We start from the raw sequence: 21,887 nt of genomic DNA, 5'->3' as shown, positions 1-21,887 counted from the left end.
CTTCTTCAGACTGAAAATCCCTGGTAGTACCTGTAGTTTCCTTCCAGGACACGATTTTTAGTCTGTTCCTTCAATTGCCCTGTTGTAAAGATCAGAAGTGCAGAGTGAAACCACTTCTTCCCTTGTTCTCGATACTAACTCTCAAACAATACAGTCTACTTAAGCTGTTTTGGCACGAACATCACAGCTAGATATTTGAAGCTTACAGAAACCAGAACCTCTAAGTCTTTTCATACCTGCTACTGTTTAGCCACATCTCTGCTCTGATCTTCTGTTGCTGCTCAGTAGTTTCCTGGACCCAAGGAAAAGAACTGACCTACTCGTCGAAACTTCATCTTACTGTTTGGCCCACCATTCCAACCTTTTAAAAATTACTAGTAATTCAGTTACTCAAGACTAAATAGGGTCAGGCGCAGTGGCTCATGCATGTAATTCCAGCACTTTGGGAGGTCGAGGCGGGCAGACCACCAGGTCAGGAGATGGAGACCATCCTGGCTAACACGGTGAAACCCCATCATCTCTACTTAAAAAAATACAAAAATTTAGCCGGGCGTGGTGGCGGGTACCTGTAGTCCCAGCTACTTGGGAGGCTGAGGCAGGAGAATGGCGTGAACCTGGGAGGCGGAGCTTGCAGTGAGCTGAGATCACGCCACTGCACCTCAGCCTGGGCGACAAAGTGAGACTCCATCTCAAAAGAAAAAAAAAAAGACTAAATAATGTGGACACAACATGATATTAGGCTTTATTTGAATTTAAAATCTTGATTCCATCCAGGGACATTTTTTACCGAAGCGTCTCAGAGACTGGCTCAGGGTTTTTCTTGAGAAGACTGTACAGGGCTTCTCATCATACACAAACCCTCCACAGCCCACGGCTCCAACCCACAGCACCTCCTGCAGTCCTGGAGGGAAAAGGGACAGTAACATGAAGTGTCTGAAGATCCATTTCACCTCTTTTCCATGTGAATCATGACGCTTTCAATGCATTTCTTGACAGGATTCTATTTTGAAAGAATGATGCTCAATCTGTACCTTTTATGCTTCTTGTTTCTTCTCCATCAATAATATGTCAGTCAACTGCTTGTCAGAGACACTTAGCTGCTGACAGGTCCTCATAACCTGACTCAGGTAAACTGCCAAGAGATGCTTGCACTGGAATATAAAACACACACACCTATTAGAAACAGGCAGGGCCGGGGCTGGCCAGTCTAACCAAGATTTCTCATTACCATCTTATTTGGCAGGAAAAGACTAGAGCATACAGATTACGGGGTCTCTAACTGATTGTCTAAAAAGTGCAGATGGGCCGGGCATGGTGGCTCACACCTGTCATCCCAGCACTTTGGGAGGCTGAGGCGGATGGATCACTTGAGATCAGGAGTTCGAGACCAGTCTGGCTGATGTGGCAAAACCCCGTCTCCACTAAAAATACAAAAATTAGCTGGGTGTGGCGGTACATGCCTGTAATTCCAGCTACTCAGGAGGCTGAGGCATGAGAATCACTTGAACCCAGGAGGTGGAGGTTGCAGTGAGCCGAGATCACGCCACTGCACTACAGCCTGGGTGACAGAGCCAGACTGTCTCAAAAAATAAATAAATAAAAACTGCAGATAAAGATGATGAGACAGGAGTATTCTCTTTAGAAATCAGAGTGGACACAGACTTACTTTGCCTGCTGCTTTGGGAAATGGCTTAGATCCATCAGGCACAAGGTATGTAACCCATGGTGAAAACCCAGACTACCTGCACTCCTCACGTTAGTCCTAAGTTATATTTCTTCCTTGCCTTCAGAAAGCTGTCACAGCAATGGTTAACATTCCTTGAGGCACTATGCTGTGAAGTGCTTCTCAAAGATTATCTCACTGAAATCTGACAGCTCCCTAGGAAGACAGGTATTGTAACCACATGCTCATCAGAGTCTCTAGGCCACTCTCTTAACTACTGTGTTATACTTCTGGGGTTGGGGGGCGGGGAGTAGTGGCAAAACTCTTGCATATATTGGCCTGTACACACCTCTGGGGAGATGATTGCATTGAATCTGATGTCAGAGAACACAGCTTTAGATCTTGAAGGGGTCTTGGTTCAATCCTGTCTCTTGCAGTTGAGATACACTTAGGGCACATCAGTTATGAATGTGGCCTCTTGGACAATGCTATACCCAACTTGCCAGCCAGGTCCCAAGATGTTTAAGAAGTTAACAGTGTAAAAGAAAGGGGAAGAATGGAGTGGACACCATTATTTTCTTCTTTCGCAAGACTTAGAAAATAGCTGCCTGCTTTCAGGAAGGTAGTGTTTTTTCCTTTGGAATAAGGTGTGTGTGAGTATGTCCTGTTTCTGCTTCATGGTCTGGACTCTGATGAAATTGGCAAAGGCTTAAAGGAATAGGTGAAGGTACTCATGCCCCATGTGAAGGTCAAGTGTGGTGTCAGGCTGTCTCACAGGTAGTGCAAAGATATACCACATGGCTGAAGGTAGGATATGCAAAGTTGTCAACATCAAATTTAGTTCATATTTTTATGGGGCCATCTAATTCCCCAGTGCCCACTTCTGGGATTCCCTTTTTTTCCTTCTCAAAGCTTCACTCATGATCTTTTACATAAAAATTCAGGAAATTGATGTAGTTCTAAAAATGACATTGCATTTTGAGAGGCTAAACCCCTAACAGGTGACTAACTGAAGACAAGGACAAAAAACTACCATTTGTTTCAACATATAATAAGATTCCCATTTTGTAGAATAGTTAAACCACAAAGTAAGGGCAATTTCTCTCTACATTCAACTACAGTGGGAAGAGTCTTCCCCATCCTCACCAGGATGCTGTCACTCTTCCGTAGCACTGAGAAGGCAAATGCAGGACATGAACAGTAATGACAAGAAGCCAAACATGTGTATGTTTTACCGGAACTTCCAAGGACCTACAAAGAAAGGATAGATGGGATCAGACCTCAGATGTGCTGGAAAAACCACCTCTTTCCCTTTTTATTTATGTAGACTCAGAGTTGCTCTGCAAATTGCACCGAGAAGAACTGCAGTAATGTTTTAAATAAAAGAGGAAACAACTTCTCTTCCTCCAGTGTACAGACTCTCCCTTCCTCACCTCTCAGTGCTCACCTTTAGGACTGCATATAAAGGAACTGAAGAGTTTCAGATTAGTTCAACCAACCACATAAACCATTCTGTTCCTACGCCTAGTGATTCATGGGGCCCACTCTATGGGCTGACTGTAATAAGAAGGAAGTGGGGAGGGGAATCTCTCATCTACATTTTATTGTGGGGGTTCTTAACCTTTGGTATTTCACAGCAGGTGTATAAATTTCTAAAGCTTGCTACATACCTAAAGAGAGAGTAAAAACAGGCAAAGGGTCAGTAGCAGGGCAGGAGTAAGATAAGTCTCAGGCCGGGTGTGGTGGCTCAAAGCCTGTAATCCCAGCACTTTGGGAGGTCGAGGTGGGAGGATCACTTGACCCCCAGAGTTCAAGACCAGAATGGGCAACATGGTGAGACCTCGTTTCTATAGAAAAAAATTTTTTTTAAAGTCAGGTATGGTGGCACATGCCAGTAGTCCCAGCTACTCAGGAGGCTGAGAAGGGAGGACTGCTTGAGCCTGGGAGGTCAAGGCTGCAGTGAGCTGTGACTGCACCACTGCACTGCAGCCTGGGTGACAAAGACCCCATCTCTAAAATAAAGATAGGTCACAGAAGAACAAAAGAAGAAACTGGGAAGAGGCTTTTGAAAAGCATTTGAGAGCAGAGAGGATAAATAAAGCAAAGACCCTTGCGAAAGGAATGACTCAGCTGTTCAGGATGGAGGTCTCAGGAAAAGAGGCAGGCCCAGATCTGCCTACTCATCTAGCAGGATGGAAGGAGGACACTGATACATAGTGGGTTGATAAGAGGCACAGTCTAACAGTCTTGGTGGTGGTCAAGAGGGACAAAAAGGAGAGGTACAGGAAAAACAAGACACATCTGTAGTATGATTGCACAAATTTGTTGGAGAAATCCTTTGTTTAAGTCTCTCTACCACCAAGCAGCCAAAAACTTTTTGTTGAGGTCTTCATTCCTAGAGTTAACTTCCCAACTGGAGGCGTAAGATTATTATCAGTATCTGAGGGAAGCAGAAATGTCCTGAGGGTGATTTTATAATGAACTGCCACTTAGGAATTTGCCACACAGCCTTCAAAGCACTTTTAGGCGCTCAGATGGCAATCTAAATGAAAAAGCAAGGACTTTTAAATTTTTTTTGAATTACAATGTTAGCACTCCTAGGATTCTTTAATCTTTCTTACCCACAGAGAATAAAGCTACAGGTATGGTTTGACTGCAAGAACAAACAGCAGGTTCCACTGCTGTGCTTTTGTCACATTTTCAGTGGTTCATATAATGCAGTTATCCCAGTACAGCTTTTATTAACATTTTTTTTAAATTTTTGTTTTTTGGAGACAGGATGTTGTTCTGTCATCCAGGCTGGAGTATAGTGGCAGATCATAGCTCATTGCAGTCTTGAATCCCTCGGCTAAAGTGATCCTCCCACTTCAGTCTCCTGAGGGGAGGTAGGAGTACTGGTGTGCGCCACCACCCTATGCTAATTTTAAAATTTTTTTTGTAGAGATGGGGTCTTGCTATGTTGTCCAGGCTGGTCTTTAACTGCTGGGCTTAAGTGATCCTCCCACCTTGGCCTCCCAAAGCACTGGGATTACAGGCATAAGCTACCACACCCAGCCTCAGTATGGTTTTTTGACGCAGTCAGAATTCCTCGGGAGATTTTAGGTTACCAGAAATAGCCAATGATTGGGTAAGAAGATGCCTACTGAACACATTCAAGATTTCAGTTCAGGCCGGGCATAGTGGCTCACGTCTGTAATCCCAGCACTTTGGGAGGCTGAGGCGGGTGGATCATGAGGTCAGGAGTTCAAGACCAGCCTGGTCAATATGGTGAAACCCCGTCTCTACTAAAAATACAAAAATTAGCCAGGTGTGGTGGCGGGTGCCTGTAATCCCAGCTACTCAGGAGGCTGAGGCAGGAGAATCGCTTGAACCCGGGAGACAGAGGTGGCAGTGGGCCAAGACTGCATCACTGTACTCCAGCCTGGGTGACAGGGCAAGACTCTGTCTCAAAAAAAAAAAAAAAAAATTTCCACCCAGTTACAAATTAGGTGTTGAAAAAGCACACCTTGCATATTACCTACTGCAAGGCTCTGATGTGTTATGAACATATCACCGAGACCATTCAGTATCAATGGAGAGATTTCCCCAGCATGTGTGGAAGCTTACACTGAAGGAAGAGCATTAAAGCAGATTGTTTTCTACTTAATCCTAAAGAAAAAACCCACAACATCCAGCAGTGACATGTATAATTCTTTTTTTTTTTTTTTTTTTGAGACAGAGTTTCATTTTGTTGCCCAGGCTGGAGTGCAATGATGCAATCTTGGCTCACTGCAACCTCCACCTCCTGGGTTCAAGCCATTCTCCTGCCTCAGCCGCCTGATTAGCTGGGATTACAGGCATGTGCCACCATGCCTGGCTAACTTTTGTATTTTTAGTAGAGATGGGGTTTTGCCATGTTGGCCAGGCTAGTCTTGAACTCCTGACCTGAGGTGATCCACCCGCCTCAGCCTCCCAAACTGCTAGGATTCCAAGCATGAACCACCACTCCCGGCCTATAATTCTTGGGTGTCTAAACTATTACCAATGAATACAACTTTAGGTTTCTTCTCCCTTTAGTTATCTCATCTCTTCTCTCTAGATTTAAACTTAAGCAAGCAGAAGCCTCTGGGATTCTGTACTGACTAGAATAATTCACTGCTTCCTTCTTATTGCGAGTCCCCGTCCATCATAATCCTCCCTGGATCATGCTGAATAAACGCCTGGTGACTTGAGATGGGGAGAAATTCTACAGAGTTTCCTTGCCTGAGCCTTTCAAGGGCTAAGACTTAAAATGTTCAACTGCCTAAAGCAATAAACACCAAAAGAGGTTAAATTTCGAATTTGCTTTTCGCTTATCTAGCAGTGGACAACTAATGAACCCAACAATCAGGCAAAATCTGAGTTAGAAACATTTAGAACTGGAAATTGACCTTAAGGATAACATAATTCAATGCCTTCACCCTTCAGTGAAAAAACAACTTCCTCTTACAGGAATTGCTCCTAGTTTTCCCGCTTATAGTCTGGAATGTTTATCCCCAGAAGGAGAGAGCTTTTTAAAAAAGGAACATGCTGGAAAGAGGATACTCAGACCATGGCTGACAGGACTTGTAGGAACCTCACTTGGAGGTGGTTTCTACTGTGGTTTCAGTTAGGTCGCAAGGAGAGGTGACCCATCTACATGGTCATCCATTCATGGGTACAGTTTTATTTTATGACCGCTCCAAGCCTCTTAGGACACTCCACAGTGTCTTTGTTATTGTTCCTTGTGTTTGGTGCTTCTCTCTGAAAACAGGATTATACATTCCTGGCCTGTTAAATACAGGCTGGCCATGTGACCTGCTTTAGTAAAATCTGAGTAGCCAAGCGAAAAATGTTAAAAATTGTGTACCATGTTTTCCTTTTTCTCTTTGAGATTCACAGTGTTCCAGATATGGGCTGCTTTGCCCACTGGGATCCCTGCATGAAGCTGTTTTGGAACAGAGCTACAGCTGGCTCCTGGTGGATACACAGCATGAATGAGATCTAAAACTTTGTTTTTGTAAGCCTTTCAGATTTGGGGTCATTGATACCACAGCATAACTTAGCCTCTCCTGACTGAAACATCCTCCTTCTTAAGTGAATCAAAAAAGTATAAAAAGTGGCCAGGAGTGCAGGCTCATGCCTGTAATCCCAGCACTTTGGAAAGCAAAGGTGGTGGATCACCTGAGGTCAGGAGTTTGAGACCAGCCTGGACAACATGGTGAAACCCCATCTCTACTAAAAATACAAAAACTAGCCAGGCGTGGTGGTACACACCTGTAATCCCAGCTACTCAGGAGGCTGAGGCAGAAGAATCGCTTGAACCCAGGAGGCAGAGGTTGCAGTGAGCTAAGATCATGCCATTGCACTCCAGCCTGGGCAACAGAGCGAGACTCTGCCTTAAAAAAAAAAAAAAAAAAAATTATAGAAAACAACTCAGGTGTCAGCAACATAACAATGACTTTAGAATTATTTCACATTACATCTGGAGAACAATAATATTAGAGTTGACCTATGGGATGAAGAATGACCTATGAAAAGATAACTAGCTGGGCACTGAGGCAGTATGTGACTCAACTTTTATCATCTCATACAACTCCTGAATTCAGCCAGATTCTTACTATATTACCATACAATGCAACCATTAAGGTTAATTTGAGGGTGTATAAGATTTCTACAGCCTCATTTAATTCAAAGTCCAAGATGACAGCCACAATTCTTGGAAGTTAGTATTTTATAATTAATAAAGCAATGTAATATATACCAGATGTGAACGACAAAAACTAAACCAGTGACTTAAGTTACTGTTGACCAATGGGAGGAACAAAAAGTCAACAGTAATTAAAATATTTCAAACAAAAGTCTACTTGCCAGGTCAAGTATTGTGCCCATAATGGAATCAAGACCAAATATCCCAAACTAAAAGCAATGGGAAAAACTTGAAGGTCCCTCTAGTTTCGGGTATTTTAGCTACCTAAAAACCAAAAATAAAAACACCAGGAAAGAGGACAGACACACCTCCTCAGGTACAAACTGCAAGTTCAGTGACTTTGATTATTCCTAAGTTCTCCATGAGAAAATTCATCTAATAATTGGCAGTCTCTTTTGAGTAGGACAATACCATCCAAGTTTTTTTTGTGTTTTTGTTTGTTTGTTTGTTTTGAGACAGAGTTCTGCTCTTGTCACTCAGGCTGGAGTGCAATGGTGTGATCTCCGCTCACTGCAACCTCCTTCTCCTGGGTTCAAGCAATTCTTCTGCCTCAACCTCCCGAGTAGCTGGAATTACAGGCACCTGCCACCACACCCAGCTAATTTTTGTATTTTTAGTAGACACGGGGTTTCACCACGTTGGCCAGGCTGGTCTTGAACTCCTGACCTCAGGTGATCCACCTGCCTCGGCCTCCCAAAGTGCTGGGATTACAGGCGTGAGCCACCACGCCTGGCCATCTTATTTTAGTTACAAAAATTTCTGGAGGATTTTGTTAAGTGAAACTATGCTAAGTGAAATAAGCCAGGTACAGAATGACAAATACCACATGATCTCACTTATATGTGGAATCTAAAAAAAGTTTGAACTCATAGGCTGGGTGCAATGGCTCATGCCTGTAATCCTAGCACTTTGGGAGGCTGAAGGGGGAGGACTGCTTGAGGCCAGGAGTTCAAGACCAGCTTGGGCAACATAGCAAGACCCTGTCTTTATTTAAAACAAAAAAAAAAGTTGAACTCATAGAAAAAGAAATAGTGGTTACCAGGGGCCTTGGGGTGGGGGAGGAAGAGGAAGATAAGGAGATACTGGTCAAAGGGTACAAAACTTCAGTTAGGAGAAATAAGTTCAGGGTGTCTATGGTACAACATGGTGAATATATTTAATAACAAAGTATTGGCGGGGATGGTGTTCATACCTGTAATCCCAATACTGTGAGAGGCCAAGGTGGGAGGATCGCTTGAACCTAGGAGTTTGAGACCAGCCTGGGCAACATAGTGACACCCTGTCTCTATAAAAACCAAGAAAAAGACTGAAGTACTGTACATTTGAAGATTGCTAAGATAATGGATTTTAAGTGATCTCACCACAAAAAAAGAAGTATATAAGGTATTAGATATGTTAATTAGCTTGATTTAGTTATTCTACAAGGTATCCATATATCAAAACATCATGTTATATACCATGAATATAGACAGTTTCTGTCAGTTAAAAGTAAATAAAAATTTTAAAAAATTATCAATTCGTTAATTTTACCAAGTTGGGGCAAAAGCCTTTTAACAGTCCAGGAAATATTTAAAGCTAGTCAACAGCTTCTACAGAGATGAAGAAACCATTTTGTCCTAAGGGGTTTCTGTAGGGATCACCCCCATCTCTAGACTTCTACCTGGTAAACACGCCTTCCACTGGGTGATGAGATTAAGGTGATGGACTGTCGATCAACTAGGTCCAAGGCCTGGGTGGCTGATGAGCCAAAGAGAAACTTCAGCCTGTGAAATAAAAACACTTCAGATTAGAAGGCCTGATTCTCAAAGTCACCTCAGTAACTTGCCCCAAAGGATCACTAGACTTAGTATTTTTTAAAAATTCATTTTAATTTTGAAAAAAGGAAAATAATACAGCAAAACCCATGGACCCATTCACTCCCCAGAATTAATGTTAATATCTTGTGTACTTATTTCAGATCTTCTTCTATTATATATATATATATGTGTGTGTGTGTGTGTGTATATATTTATTTATTATTATTATTATTTTTTGAGATGGAGTTTTGCTTTTGCTGCCCAGGCTAGAGTGCAATGGCGCAATCTTGGCTCACCGTAACCTCTGCCTCCCGGGTTCAAGCGATTCTCCTGCCTCAGCCTCCCAAGTAGCTGGGATTGCAGGCATGTGCCACCACACCCGGCTAATTTTGTATTTTTAGTAGAAACAGGGTTTCTCCATGTTGGTCAGGCTGCTCTCAAACTCCAGACCTCAGGTGATCCACCCGCCTCGGCCTCCCAAAGTGCTGGGATTACAGGTGTGAGCCACTGCGCCCGGCCTGTATTATATTTTTAATAAAGGGAGTAAACTGTTAGTGATAAAGAAGCCCTCTTTATACTTCTCTGTAGTGCGTCCTTCTTCCTACCTTCCTCTTATCCCTGAGGCAAGCACATGCATTTGTTGGTTTCCTTCCTGTTAATGTGTTCATATTAAATATTATATATAGAACATATGTATGCACACATACATAACAAACACACGTGCATATATGTATGCATATACATATATAGTATTGTTTTAAAACATAAAAGGTATATTGTAGGCTTCTTTTTGCTGTTCCTGAAATAGCTCATGAAAAATAAAAGAAAATATAAAATATCGTAGACTTCTTTTGGCAACTTGCATTTTTTTACTCAATGCATTTTTGAAAATGAGGCATGTTGACGGACATTTATTTTTACTTTACCTTTGAATAATATTCCATTATATGTATACACTGAATTTTATTTAAGTACTCTATGTATGGACATTGTTTCCATTTTATACTATTATAAATAATATTCAATTATCCCCATACATGTCCCTTGGCATACATCTCTGAAAATCCCCCTTTAGTTTATGTAACTAAAGCATATGTTCATTTTCAACTTTAATAGATATTGCCAATAGATCTCCAAAGTGGAAACAGGAGTGGTGGCTCATGCCTGTAATCCCAGCATTTTGGAAGGCTGAGGCAAGAGGATCACTTGAGTCCAGGAGTTCAAGACCAGCCTGAGCAATGTAGTGACACCCCATCTCTAAAGAAAAAAGAAAAAAAAAAACTAAAACACACAAAAAAGTGAAAACAGCACTCCCACCAGCACTGTATAAGACTTCTATTTTCTCAGGCCGGGCGCGGTGGCTCATACCTGTAATCCTAGCACTTTGGGAGGCCGAGGCAGGCAGATCACCAGAGGTCAGGAGATCGAGACCATCCTGGCTAACATGGTGAAACCCCGTCTCTACTAAAAATACAAAAAATTAGCCGGGCGTGGTGGCACACGCCTGTAGTCCCAGCTACTCAGGAGGCTGAGGCAGGAGAATCGCTTGAATCCGGGAGGTGGAGGTTGCGGTAAGCCAAGATCGCGCCACTACGCTCTGGCCCAGGTAACAGGGAGACTCCGTCTCAAAAAAAAAAATAAATGAAACAAACAAACAGAAAAACCAACTTCTACTTTCTCCATGTCCCCACTAACACCAGTATTATCAGGCTTTTTTATGTTTGCCCATCTGAAGATATTAAATGTGTACTTTTTGGATTAGTAATAAGGCTATCCAACTGTTAAATGATATACAGGAAAAAACTTTGATATGTGAGAAAATTCTTATAATATTAGGTGAGAAAGGTTGAAGACAAAATTATATTTTAGGAACTCTCAAGCATGTTAACTTTTTTAAAGGAAACCTACAATTATGTCAAAATTAAAAGTTTAATTTTTTTTTTTTTTGAGATGGAGTCTCACTCTGTTGTCCAGGCTGGAGAGCAGTGGCACAACTCGGCTCACTGCAACTTCTGCCTCCGGGGTTCAAGAGATTCTCCGGCCCAGCCTCCTGAGTAGCTGGGATTATAGGTGCAGGCCACCATGCCCAGGTAATTTTTGTATTTTTTAGTAGAGATGGGCTTTTGCCATGTTGGTCAGGGTGGTCTTGAACTCCTGACCTGAGGTGATCCCCCCGCCTTGGCCTCTCCAAGTGCTGGGGTTACAGGTGTGAGCCAGCGTGTCTGGCCTTTTTGTTTGTTTTTTGTTTTTTGAGACAAAGTCTCTCTCTGTCACCCAGGCAGGCTGGATTCCAGTGGTGCAATCATGGCTCACTGCAGCCTGAACCCCCTGGGCTCAAGTGATCCTCCCACCACCTCAGCCTCCCTAGCAGCCGGGACTACAGGTATATACCACCACATCCAGTTAATTTTTTGATTTTGTAGAGACAGGGTCTCCCTGTGCTGCCTAAGCTGGTCTCAAACTCCCAGCCCCAAGCGATCCTTATATTACAGGCGTGATCCACCATGCCTGGCCAAAATTTAATTTTTTGAAAAGGCAATAAACCGGCCAGGCGCGGTGGCTCACACCTGTAATCCCAGCACTTTGGGAGGCCGAGGAAGGTGGCTCACGAGGTCAGCAGATCGAGACCATCCTGGCTAACACGGTGAAACCCCGTCTCTACTAAAAATACAAAAAATTAGCTGGGCACGGTAGCAGGCGCCTGTAGTCCCAGCTACTCGGGAGACCGAGGCAGGAGAATGGTGTGAACCCGGGAGGCGGAGCTTGCAATGAGCCGGGATCGCGCCACTGCACTCTAGCCTGGGCGACAGAGCGAAACTCTGTCTCAAAAAAAAAAAAAAAAAAAAGCAATAAACCAAAATTTAAGAGTGATTATTACTGGGTGGTATGATTATTGATGCTTTTTATAGGTTTTATTTTCCAATAAAAGTTTTTTATAAGTGTGGATTATTATTATTATTACTATTACTGAGTTGGAGTCTCACTCTGTTGCCCAGGTTGGAGTGCAGTGGCACGACCTCTGCTCACTGCAACCTCCACCTCCCAGATTCAAGTGATTCTCCTGCTTTAGCCTCCCGAGTAGCTGGGATTACAGGCGCATCCCACCTCCCAAGGTGCTGGGATTACAGGCATGAGCTACCACACCCGGCCTAAGTGTGGGTTATTTTTATAAACTAGAAAATAAAATGGCAGGGTTAAACTCAAACTGAAAAGTTAATGTTTTAAAGAACTTATATGACTTAACACAGAGTAAGACAAACCTAGTAAGGCTTCAAAATTAAAATGTTCAACTTCTTACTTCATTTTCCAACAAACCAGCCACATATACAACAAATTATTGGGGGAAATAGAAAAGAGTGCTTTGAATTTTTATATTAAACATATGAAGATTTAGTCTATAAAATAACAAAATACAAAAAACAATGAAATAAAATTTGTCGGGAACCTTACCAATCAATCTCAACAGTTACCTTTAAGAATTTTTTTAAGGCCAGGTGTGGTGGCTCATGCCTGTAATCCCAGCACCTTGGGAGGCCAAGGCGGGCAGAACTCCTGACCTCATCATCCACCTGCCTCGGTGTGTGCCACCTGTAGTCCCAGCTACTCAGGAGGCTGAGGCAGGAGAATCACTGGAACCTGGGAGGCAGAGGCTGCAGTGAGCTGAGATCGCGCCACTGTACTCCAGCCTCGGTGACAGAGTGAGACTCTGTCTGAAAAAAAAAAAAAAGAATTTTTTTAACCTGCTCTGTCCACTTTAATACCTACTGTGAACATCTCTTGAATGCATTAAAAATTTTTTCCATATCACTTTTAATGGTTACAAATAATTCTACTGTAAAGATGAATCATTTTTATTCTCCTCAAACTCCATGAATTGTTAGATTGTTTCCATGTTTTATTGCTACCATAAAAAATACTGGATATTCATCACACTGAGAATATCCTCACTGTAAAATCTTTACGAACATCTATAATTACTTCCTGGGTATATGTTCTTCTATGTGGAATTTCTGGGTCAAAGAATATGTATGTTTTAAAGTTCCTATTGCCTGTTACCCTGCAATTTACATTCCTGTTATAAATGATCCCTTTCCCCATATTTGTGTCAACTTCTTTTCTGTGGTCACTAATTTTCTAGATGAAAAGTTATGTTATGTTCATTTGTATTTTTGTGGTCACTAGTAAGATTTGTCTTTTTCCTCCCAAAGGATTCGGCTATTTACATCTTTTATTCTTTGCCCTTTTGTTTTTAAAGTAGTACATTTTTTTCCAGTAATATTTCATTCTTATTAAAAATTTAAGAAATACAGTAAAGGTTAAGGCCGTTCCCTCAATTCTACCTCCTTCCTTGCCCCAAAGAAAAAACACTGGTAGAGCTTGGTATATATTCTTCAGAACTTTTATTTTTTTAGAGACGAGGTCTCACATCACCCAGGCTGGAGTGTAGTGGCACAATCATAGCTCACTGCAGCCTGGAACTTCAGGGCTCAAACAGTCCTCCTGGGACAGGTTTTTTTTTTTTTTTTTTTTTTTTTTTTTTTGAGACAGAGTCTTGCCTCTGTCACCCAGGCTGGAGTGCAATGGCATGATCTCAGCTCACTGCAACCTCTGTCTCCTGGGTTCAAGCGATTCTCCTGCCTCAGCCCCCCGAATAGCTGGGATTACAGGTGTCTGCCACCATGCCTGGCTAATTTTTGTATTTTTAGTAGAGACGGGTTTTTACCATGTTGGTCAGGCTGGTCTCGAACTCCTGACCTCAGGTGATCCACCCGCCTCAGCCTCCCAAAGCGTTGGGATTACAGGCGTGAGCCACCGCACCTGGCCAGAATTTTTAAATGTAAGTGTGTATCAGTAATTAAGTATTACTTATACCTAGGTAGCTTTTACTTTTTTGGTCTCTGCATTTTTAAAATAACTGACCACTCTATATTATTCTCATTTAAGTAGTTGTATCATCTGCAAATAATGATAATTGTCTTTCCTTGCAGATAGGTACATTTGTAATTTCTTTTTCGTGTGTTAGTTGAACAGCTACGCTTTTTTTTTTTTTTTTTTTTTTTTGAGATAGAGTTTCGCTTTTATTGCCCAGGCTGGAGTGCAATGGCATGATCTTGGCTCACAGCAACCTCTGCCTCCCAGGTTCAAGCAATTCTCCTGACTCAGCCTCCCGAATAGCTGGGATTACAGGCATGCACCACCATGCTTGGCTAATTTTGTATTTTTAATAGTGACAGGGTTTCTCCATGTTGGTCAGGCTGGTCTTGTATTCCTGACCTCAGGTGATTCGCCCGTCTCGGCCTCCCAAAATGCTGCGATTACAGGCGTGAGCCATTGCGCCCGGCCAACAGCCACAATTTTTAAAACAATATTAAATAAGAGTGGCAAATATGACAATACTGGATATGGTGTTGGCTATTCAATTGAGACAAATTTTTAAGAATCATGTCAAGAAAATATTATTCCTAGTTTCTAAGAGTATTTTTTATTTTTTATTTTTTTTGAGATGGAATTTTGCTCTTGTTACTTAGGCTGGAGTGCAATGGCACAATCGCAGCGAGATATGCAACCACAACCTCCCGGGTTCAAGCAATTCTCCTGCCTTAGCCTCCCAAGTAGCTGAGATTACAGGTGTGTGCCACCACATCCCACTACTTTTGTATTTTTAGTAGAGACAGGGTTTCACCATGTTGGTCAGGCTGGTCTTGAACTCCTGACCTCAAGTGATCCACCCGCCTCAGTCTCTCAAAGTGCTGGGATTGCAGGTGTGAGCCACGGTGCCTGGCCTTTTATTCTATTTTTAAAATTATTTTCGTAGAGATGGGGGTCTCCCTATTTTGCTAGAGCTGGTCTCGAACTCCTGGGCTCAAGCAATCCTCCTGCCTTTGCCTCCCAAAGTGCTGAGATTACATGTGTGAGTCACAGTGCCTGGTAGTAAGAATATTTTTATTTTTTATTTTATTTATTTATTTATTTATTTATTTTTGAGACAGAGTCTCACTCTGTCCCCAGGCTGGAGTGCAGTGGCATGATCTTGGCTCACTGCAACCTCCACCTCCCAGGTTCAAGTGATTCTCCTGCCTTAGCCTCCTGAGTAGCTGGGACTACAGGTGCCCACCACCACGTCCAGCTAATTTTTTGTATTTTCAGTAGAGACGGGGTTTCACCATGTTGGCCAGGATGGTCTTGATCTCCTGACTTCATGATCCACCCACCTTGGCCTCCCAAAGTGCCGGGATTATAGGCGTGAGCCACTGCGCCCGGTCAAGAATATTTTTAAAAATCAAGAGTTGATGTTGAAAGGATTTTAACATTAATGGTTAAAAAAAAATCAAATACAACAGTATATGTACTTACGATAACAGATATTCATCAGGAACTGTAAAATGAGAATGGAAAAAAAAAGTTAATCATATTAAGCAGTGACCATTGACATAAAAATCTTAAAAAACACTGTAACTAAAAACACTTCCGTGTGTGATGGTCAACTGAACCTATGCATCTGGTTTTACTCCTTCCCCAAACCCCACTAAAACCATAATAAAAGGATTTCCTTTTTCTTTTTTTGAGACGGAGTCTTGTCCTGTCACCCAGGCTGGAGTGCAATGGTGCAATCTCAGCTCACTGCAACCTCCGCCTCCCGGGTTTAAACCATTTTCTTGCCTCAGCCTCCCAGGTAGCTGGGACTACAGGCATGCACTACCACGCCCAGCTAATTTTTTTTGGTATGTTTAGTAGAGATGGGGTTTTACCATGCTGGCCATGCTGGTCTTGAACTCCTGACCTCAAGTGATCCACTGGCCTTGGCCTCCCAAAGTGCTGGGATTATAGACATGAGCCACCGTGCCCAGCCAGATTTGTTTTTAAAAGTATGAATTCCAAAGGATGAGAAAGACAGGGAGAAACAACAGCCATGATACATTGGAAGCTGATAGAAGAGTGGAAAATGATTTATAAGACCTAAGAAAACTGAATCCTAGGCCAGCAATGGGGAGAGTCAAGCACCAGCCTGAGTTACACTCCAAAATCCACCTCTCCCCTTCCTCAAACCCTAACGAATTGGTGGCACCAAATAGCTTCATTAGGGGTGAAACAGGGATATGAAAATAAGACTCTTTTCGAGTACGTTTAAGAAGTAGTGGGACCCCAGTTCCCTCCACAGCTTTAGGTGACTGCCTTTCCCTCATTCTGGCAAGAGACTAGGTTTATTTTCTGGAGAGGTTCAAACACAGGCTATTTGGACTAGGGAAAAATACTAGGTACAGTGAAAGTCAGGGTGTCACACTGAAAACAGGATCTCCTGCTCTCTTCCCTAACATGGCTCCCATAACACAAGCAATCAGGCCTTCACACTTCAGCCAGGAGACTGGAAGTCTTCCCTAGGTATACCCCAAGAGAAGTGGGAATGACACTGAAATGGTTTCCCCAACTAAATAGCCTACTGAGAACAACTATAGTGACGTTCATATTCCGTAAGCCCCTCTACCACCCAGAGCTTCCAATATACTTTTTAGTCTTCCACTCTGAAATATGACTAGACAGCCAAGGGTTACCAGACAACAAAGGAAAAAGGAAATAGAATAAAACAAACAGAGAAAGTTAGAGGAAAAACTGCAGAAAGGAGAAAATTTTAAACATCTATTACTAATATTTTATCATCAGAAAAAAGTTAATGCAATCATAAAACAGGCACAAAAACAGGCAGAAGGCATAATAAGAAGAAAAAGGGAATCTTCTGAAAAAAAGTTATAAATTAAAAATACATGGTATGTCTCTGTAGTTTCAGTTACTTGGGAAGCTGAGGCAGGAAGATTGCTTGAAACCAGGAGTCTGAGGCCAGCCTGGGCAACACAGTAAGACCCCGTCTCTCTTTTTTTTTTTTTGAGACGGAGTTTCGCTCTTGTTGCCCAGGCTGGAGTACAATGACGCAATCTCGGCTTACCGCAACCTCCACCTCCCGGGTTCAAGCAATTCTCCTGCCTCAGCCTACAGAGTAGCTGGGATTACTGGCATGCACCACCACGCCCAGCTAATTTTTTTAGTAGAGACGGGGTTTCTCCATGTTGATCAGGCTGGTCTCGAACTCCCGACTTCAGATGATCTGCCCACCTCGGCCTCCCAAAGTGCTGGGATTACAGGCATGAGCCACTGTGGCCAGCAAGACCCTGTCTCTTAAAAAAAAAAAAAAAAAAAAAAAAAGACAGCAGAAATTCAACAGAAAATCTGGAAGATAAAGTTCAAGAAAGTTCCCAGGAAGTAGAGAAAATATAAAAGAAACACAGAAGCCACAGTAAGTCAACCAGAAGGACAACAGAGGACATCCAGTAACTTAATTACAGAAATACCGGAAAGAACAGAGAAAACAGATGGAGGGAATTCATCAATCAAATAATTCAAAATTCCCCACAGCTGAAGGACATGAATTTCTAGCTTGAAAGGGCCCACTGTGTGCCCACACTGTGAAGTGAAAAAAAAAAAAACTTTATCAGAAGATTCAGAACACTGGTTATGAAGAAAACATAATTCAAACTTCCAGAGAAAAAAAAGGTCACATACAAAAATCAGGAGTAACACTAGAAGCTAGGATGTAGTGGAAAAATGTTTTCAGATGTCTGAAGAAATATTATTTCCAACAAATAATTCAATACCTAGACAAACAATCACTTAAGTGTGAGGGCAGAAAAAGAACTTTTTCAGCCGGGCGCGATGGTCAGCCTGACCAACATTTAGTATCTCTACTAAAAATAGAAAAACTATTAGCCGGGCATGGTGGCGCATGCCTGTAATCCCAGCTACTCGAGAGACTGAGGCAGGAGAATCCCTTGAACCCAGGAGGCAGAGGGTGCGGTGAGCAGAGATTGCACCATTGCACTCCAGCCTGGGCAACAAGAGCGAAACTCCGTCTCAAAAAAAACCCAAAAAAACAAAAAAACCCCACAACTTTTTCAGACATAAGCCTCAAACAGGGGCCGGTGTGGGGGCTCACAACTATAATCCCAGCACTTTGGGAGGCCAAGGCAGAAGGATCGCTTGAGCCCAGGAGTTCCAGAGTAGCCTGGGCAACAAAGGAAGACCCGTCTCTACAGAAAATAAAATAATCAGCTGGGCATGAGGTGTGATTGCGCAACTGTACTCTAGCCTGGGGAACAGAGTGAGACCCGGTCTCAAAAAATAGAAAAGAAAGCCTCAAAAGGTACATCTCATGCCCCCTTCTTCAGGAAGCTGGCAGAGTCTGTGTGCCATAATATAAGGTAGTAAGCCTGGGCAACACAGTGAAACCCCGTCTCTACAAACAATACAAAAACTAGCTGGGCATGGTGGTGCACACCTGTGGTACCAGTTACTCAGGAGGCTGAGACAAGAGGATCTCTTGAGCCTGGGAGGTTGAGGGAGCAGTGAGCTATGATTGTGCCACTGCACTCCAGCCTGGGTGACAGAGCAAGACCTTGTCTCGAAAAAAAAAAAAATTTTTTTTTACATGGGCCGGGTGCGGTGGCTCATGCCTGTAATCCTGGCACTTTGGGAAGCCAAGGCAGGTGGATCTCTTGAGCTCCAGAGTTCGAGTCCAGCCTAGGCAACTTAGTGAGACCGTGTCTCTACAAAAAATACAAAAAACTAGCCAGCTGTGGTATTGTGTGCCTGCAGTCCCAGATACTCACTTGGGAGGCTGAGGTGGGAGGATCATCTGAGCCTAGGAGGTCAAAGCTACAGTGAGCTTTGATCATGCTATTGCACATCAGCCTGGGTGACAGACTGTCTCAAAAAAAAAAAAAAAAAGAGGTAGTAAACTGAGAAAAAGAAAACTGTAGGATATACTAAACATAGGACCCAACAAAGATACAGAGAATTCCCAGATAATAATGGTTAAGAGAGATCTCAGGAAACAGCCGAGAGATCAGCCAGTCCATATTAAGCAAGTCCGAAGGCTCTAGAGATGTCTTCAGGAAGGTGAAACTGATAACATAATACTTCGTTCATCTGAACATCTTGAGGGGAGATTGAGAACACTAGTAAAGGATGTGAGGTTAAAGTAGGAATAAATATGTAAAAAACTAAATAAGCACATAAACAAAACCAAGATAGTTGTAACTCCAGGGAAATCCAAAAGTTACAAAGAAAACAAAAAGTAATCATAGCTTCCTACATGGTTCCACTGTGACTAGTTTATATATCATCATACAAGTAAAATTTGGAATCTTGATCTAAAAAAATTACCACTGAAGAATGGGGGTTAGGAAGGGTGCATAACTATATATTAATAGAAAAAAGATTTTGAAAAAGACAGAAAACAGGGCTTCTGAAAATAAACATGAATCAACAGCATTGGTTCCTGTGTCTGAACCATGGGTGTCAGGGGCAATGATTATGCCCCCTTCAGGACTGTCAATGTGTCTTGTGAACCTTCTTGTTGGAGGGAAAAAACCCAAAACTGGCTGGGCACGGTGGCTCACGCCTGTAATCCCAGCATTTTGGGAGGCTGAGGTGTCCGTATCACAAGGTCAGGAGTTTGAGACCAGCCTGGCCAATATGGTGAAACCCCGTGATACACAAATTAGCCGGGTGTGGTGGCATGCGCCTGTAGTCACAGCTACTTGGGAGGCTGAGGCAGGAGAATCACTTGAACTTGGGAAGCGGAGGTTGCAGTGAGCTGAGATCGCGCCATTGCACTCCAGCCTGGGAGACAGAGCAAGACTCTGTCTAAAAAAAAAAAAAAAAAAAAAAAAACCAACCCAAACTACTGTCAGTGTATGGATTAACCTATTCAGACACAGAACAGTTCTGGCGATTATTGTTTAAAGTGACAGCATTCCAAACCCTCAGGCCATCAAATCCGAGAGCCCAGAACAACTGTATAAGCTAACATCAGTTGGCTTTTTTCCCATCCTTTTTGGAAACAAGTATGTTTGAATACTTGGCTGCACTAATCTTTCAAGCACATATACTTAAGTCTCCTTAATTTTGACTGAGATGAGAAAACAAAGTTGGCTTATTTTTCTCAGTTCCTTAAAAACAGTAACTCAAGATAAACCCTTTCAAAATGCAGTACAGTACTTTTAAAACAAAAGCCATCCAAGTTGAATAAGCGATGGCAGTTTGGGGGCCTGATATGGCTGTTATTTATAAGGTGGCCATTTTTACATCCTAAGAGTAGTTCATTAGTCAATGCATTTTGAGTATATCAAATTTGATTTGATCTTATCCTAGCATACTCTGAACACATCTTGAGATCAACCCTTCTCAAGTGATTTTGGTGAGCATAGCCAAAGAGTACCCTCTGCTGGTCAGAAAAAAAATGGTGCTTTCACAATACCCAGATTTACTCCAACGATTGCATATGCATTTAGGTTTTGTGGCTCTTAAAATGCTTTTTTTTTTTTTTTTGAGATGGAATTTCGCTCTTGTTGCCCAGGCTGGAGTGCAATGGCGCGATCTCGGCTCACGGCAACCTCCACCTCCCGGGTTCAAGCGATTCTCCTGCCTCAGCCTCCTGAGTAGCTGGAATTACAGGCGCCCGCCACCACGCCCAGCTAATTTTTTTGTATTTTTAGTAGAGACGAAGTTTCACCATGTTGGCCAGGCTGGTCTCGAACTCCTGACCTCAGGTGATCCACCTGCCTCGGCCTCCCAAAGTGCTGGGATTACGGGAGTGAGCCACTGCGCTGGGCCTACTTTTTAAAGTGTATGGAAGGATTAACTTTAATGTTAACATCAGAATTTGAGAAAAAGAAGTTTAATAATTCAAAATTCGTGTAAAATAATCAAAAACTCCACGTTTCTATCACTCACTGTAGGCTCCCGTCCCTTCCACCCCCGGGCGGGGACCCCTCCCAGCGACCCGGCCAGCTCTCAGCACTTCGGTCCCCACTGGCCTACTCGCTCCGACGGAGGGGCTCCTGCAACTGCGCTGTACCGTAAATATTTGCTGAATCGATTTGACTTTTACTTGTTCCAATTTCGCTTTTTTGTTGTTTTGTTTTTTTGTCTTTTTACGAACAAGAGGTTTAGAGAACCACATGGAAAAAAGGCAGGGCCAGGCCCGGACACCCCGCCTCCTGCCTCCCGGCCCGGCGGTGCCCGGATGCCCCGCCCGCGCCCATGGCGCAGCCACACACGACCTCGGTCCCGTACTTCGCGCGCTCTCCTGCACCGCCGCCGCCATCTCGCTCAGGAGCTCCTCCACAACCGCCGGCAACACTACGGCCATCGCGCCGCAGGACACGCCCTCCACGACTGGCCGACCGCCGCGACGCTCCAGCTGACTGCGCCTACCTGCGGAAGATCCTAACCCCCCGCCGGGGCAGGGCGAGACGGAGTGACGTCGGGGCGCGTCATCGCGCGTGCGGACGCAAGGATGTCCTGCTCAGTCGTCAGGGCCCGGCCAATCCGGAGGGCGCTCGGCGCGTGGTCGGGGGCCAGGATCGCGTCTGGCCTGAAGTGCGCAGAGGACGCGGCGGGAGCATGTACCGGCTCCTGAGCTGGAGCCTGGGCCGAGGCTTCCTGCGGGCCGCGGGGCGGCGGTGCCGGGGCTGCTCCGCGCGCCTGCTCCCGGGGCTGGCAGGAGGTCCGGGGCCCGAGGTGCAGGTGCCGCCATCCCGAGTCGCGCCGCACGGCCGGGGCCCAGGCCTGCTGCCGCTGCTGGCAGGTGAGGGGCGCGGGCCGGGCGGGGCCGGCCGGGCGGGGACAGGGGCGCGGGCCGGGCCTGGTGACCTCAGCCCCTTCCCGC

At 43.8% G+C, this 21,887-nt stretch overlaps 1 protein-coding gene and 1 long non-coding RNA gene across 2 annotated transcripts in view; one reads left to right on the top strand and one right to left on the bottom strand.

Annotated features, from left to right (window-relative positions):
* Positions 1–1,119: 1,119 nt before the first annotated feature.
* Positions 1,120–21,406, bottom strand: LOC100993262 (uncharacterized). The gene is made up of 6 exons (XR_004667442.2): positions 21,280–21,406; positions 15,521–15,542; positions 9,031–9,133; positions 8,563–8,655; positions 2,810–2,914; positions 1,120–1,151 (listed from the first exon to the last, which is right to left on the bottom strand). It is a non-coding gene; the product is annotated as an uncharacterized LOC100993262 (long non-coding RNA).
* The window catches only part of TTC19 (tetratricopeptide repeat domain 19), a 29,628-nt gene continuing 28,608 nt past the window's right edge, over positions 20,868–21,887 (top strand). The window contains exon 1 of the mRNA XM_034943298.3: positions 20,868–21,806. Within this exon, the coding sequence (XP_034799189.1) occupies positions 21,260–21,806 (547 nt within the window). The 5' untranslated portion in view covers positions 20,868–21,259. The remainder of the gene's footprint in view (positions 21,807–21,887) is intronic.

Source organism: Pan paniscus, chromosome 19, assembly GCF_029289425.2.
Source record: "Pan paniscus chromosome 19, NHGRI_mPanPan1-v2.0_pri, whole genome shotgun sequence".
Lineage (NCBI taxonomy): Eukaryota > Metazoa > Chordata > Mammalia > Primates > Hominidae > Pan > Pan paniscus.
This window is presented reverse-complemented; position numbering and strand designations above follow the sequence as displayed.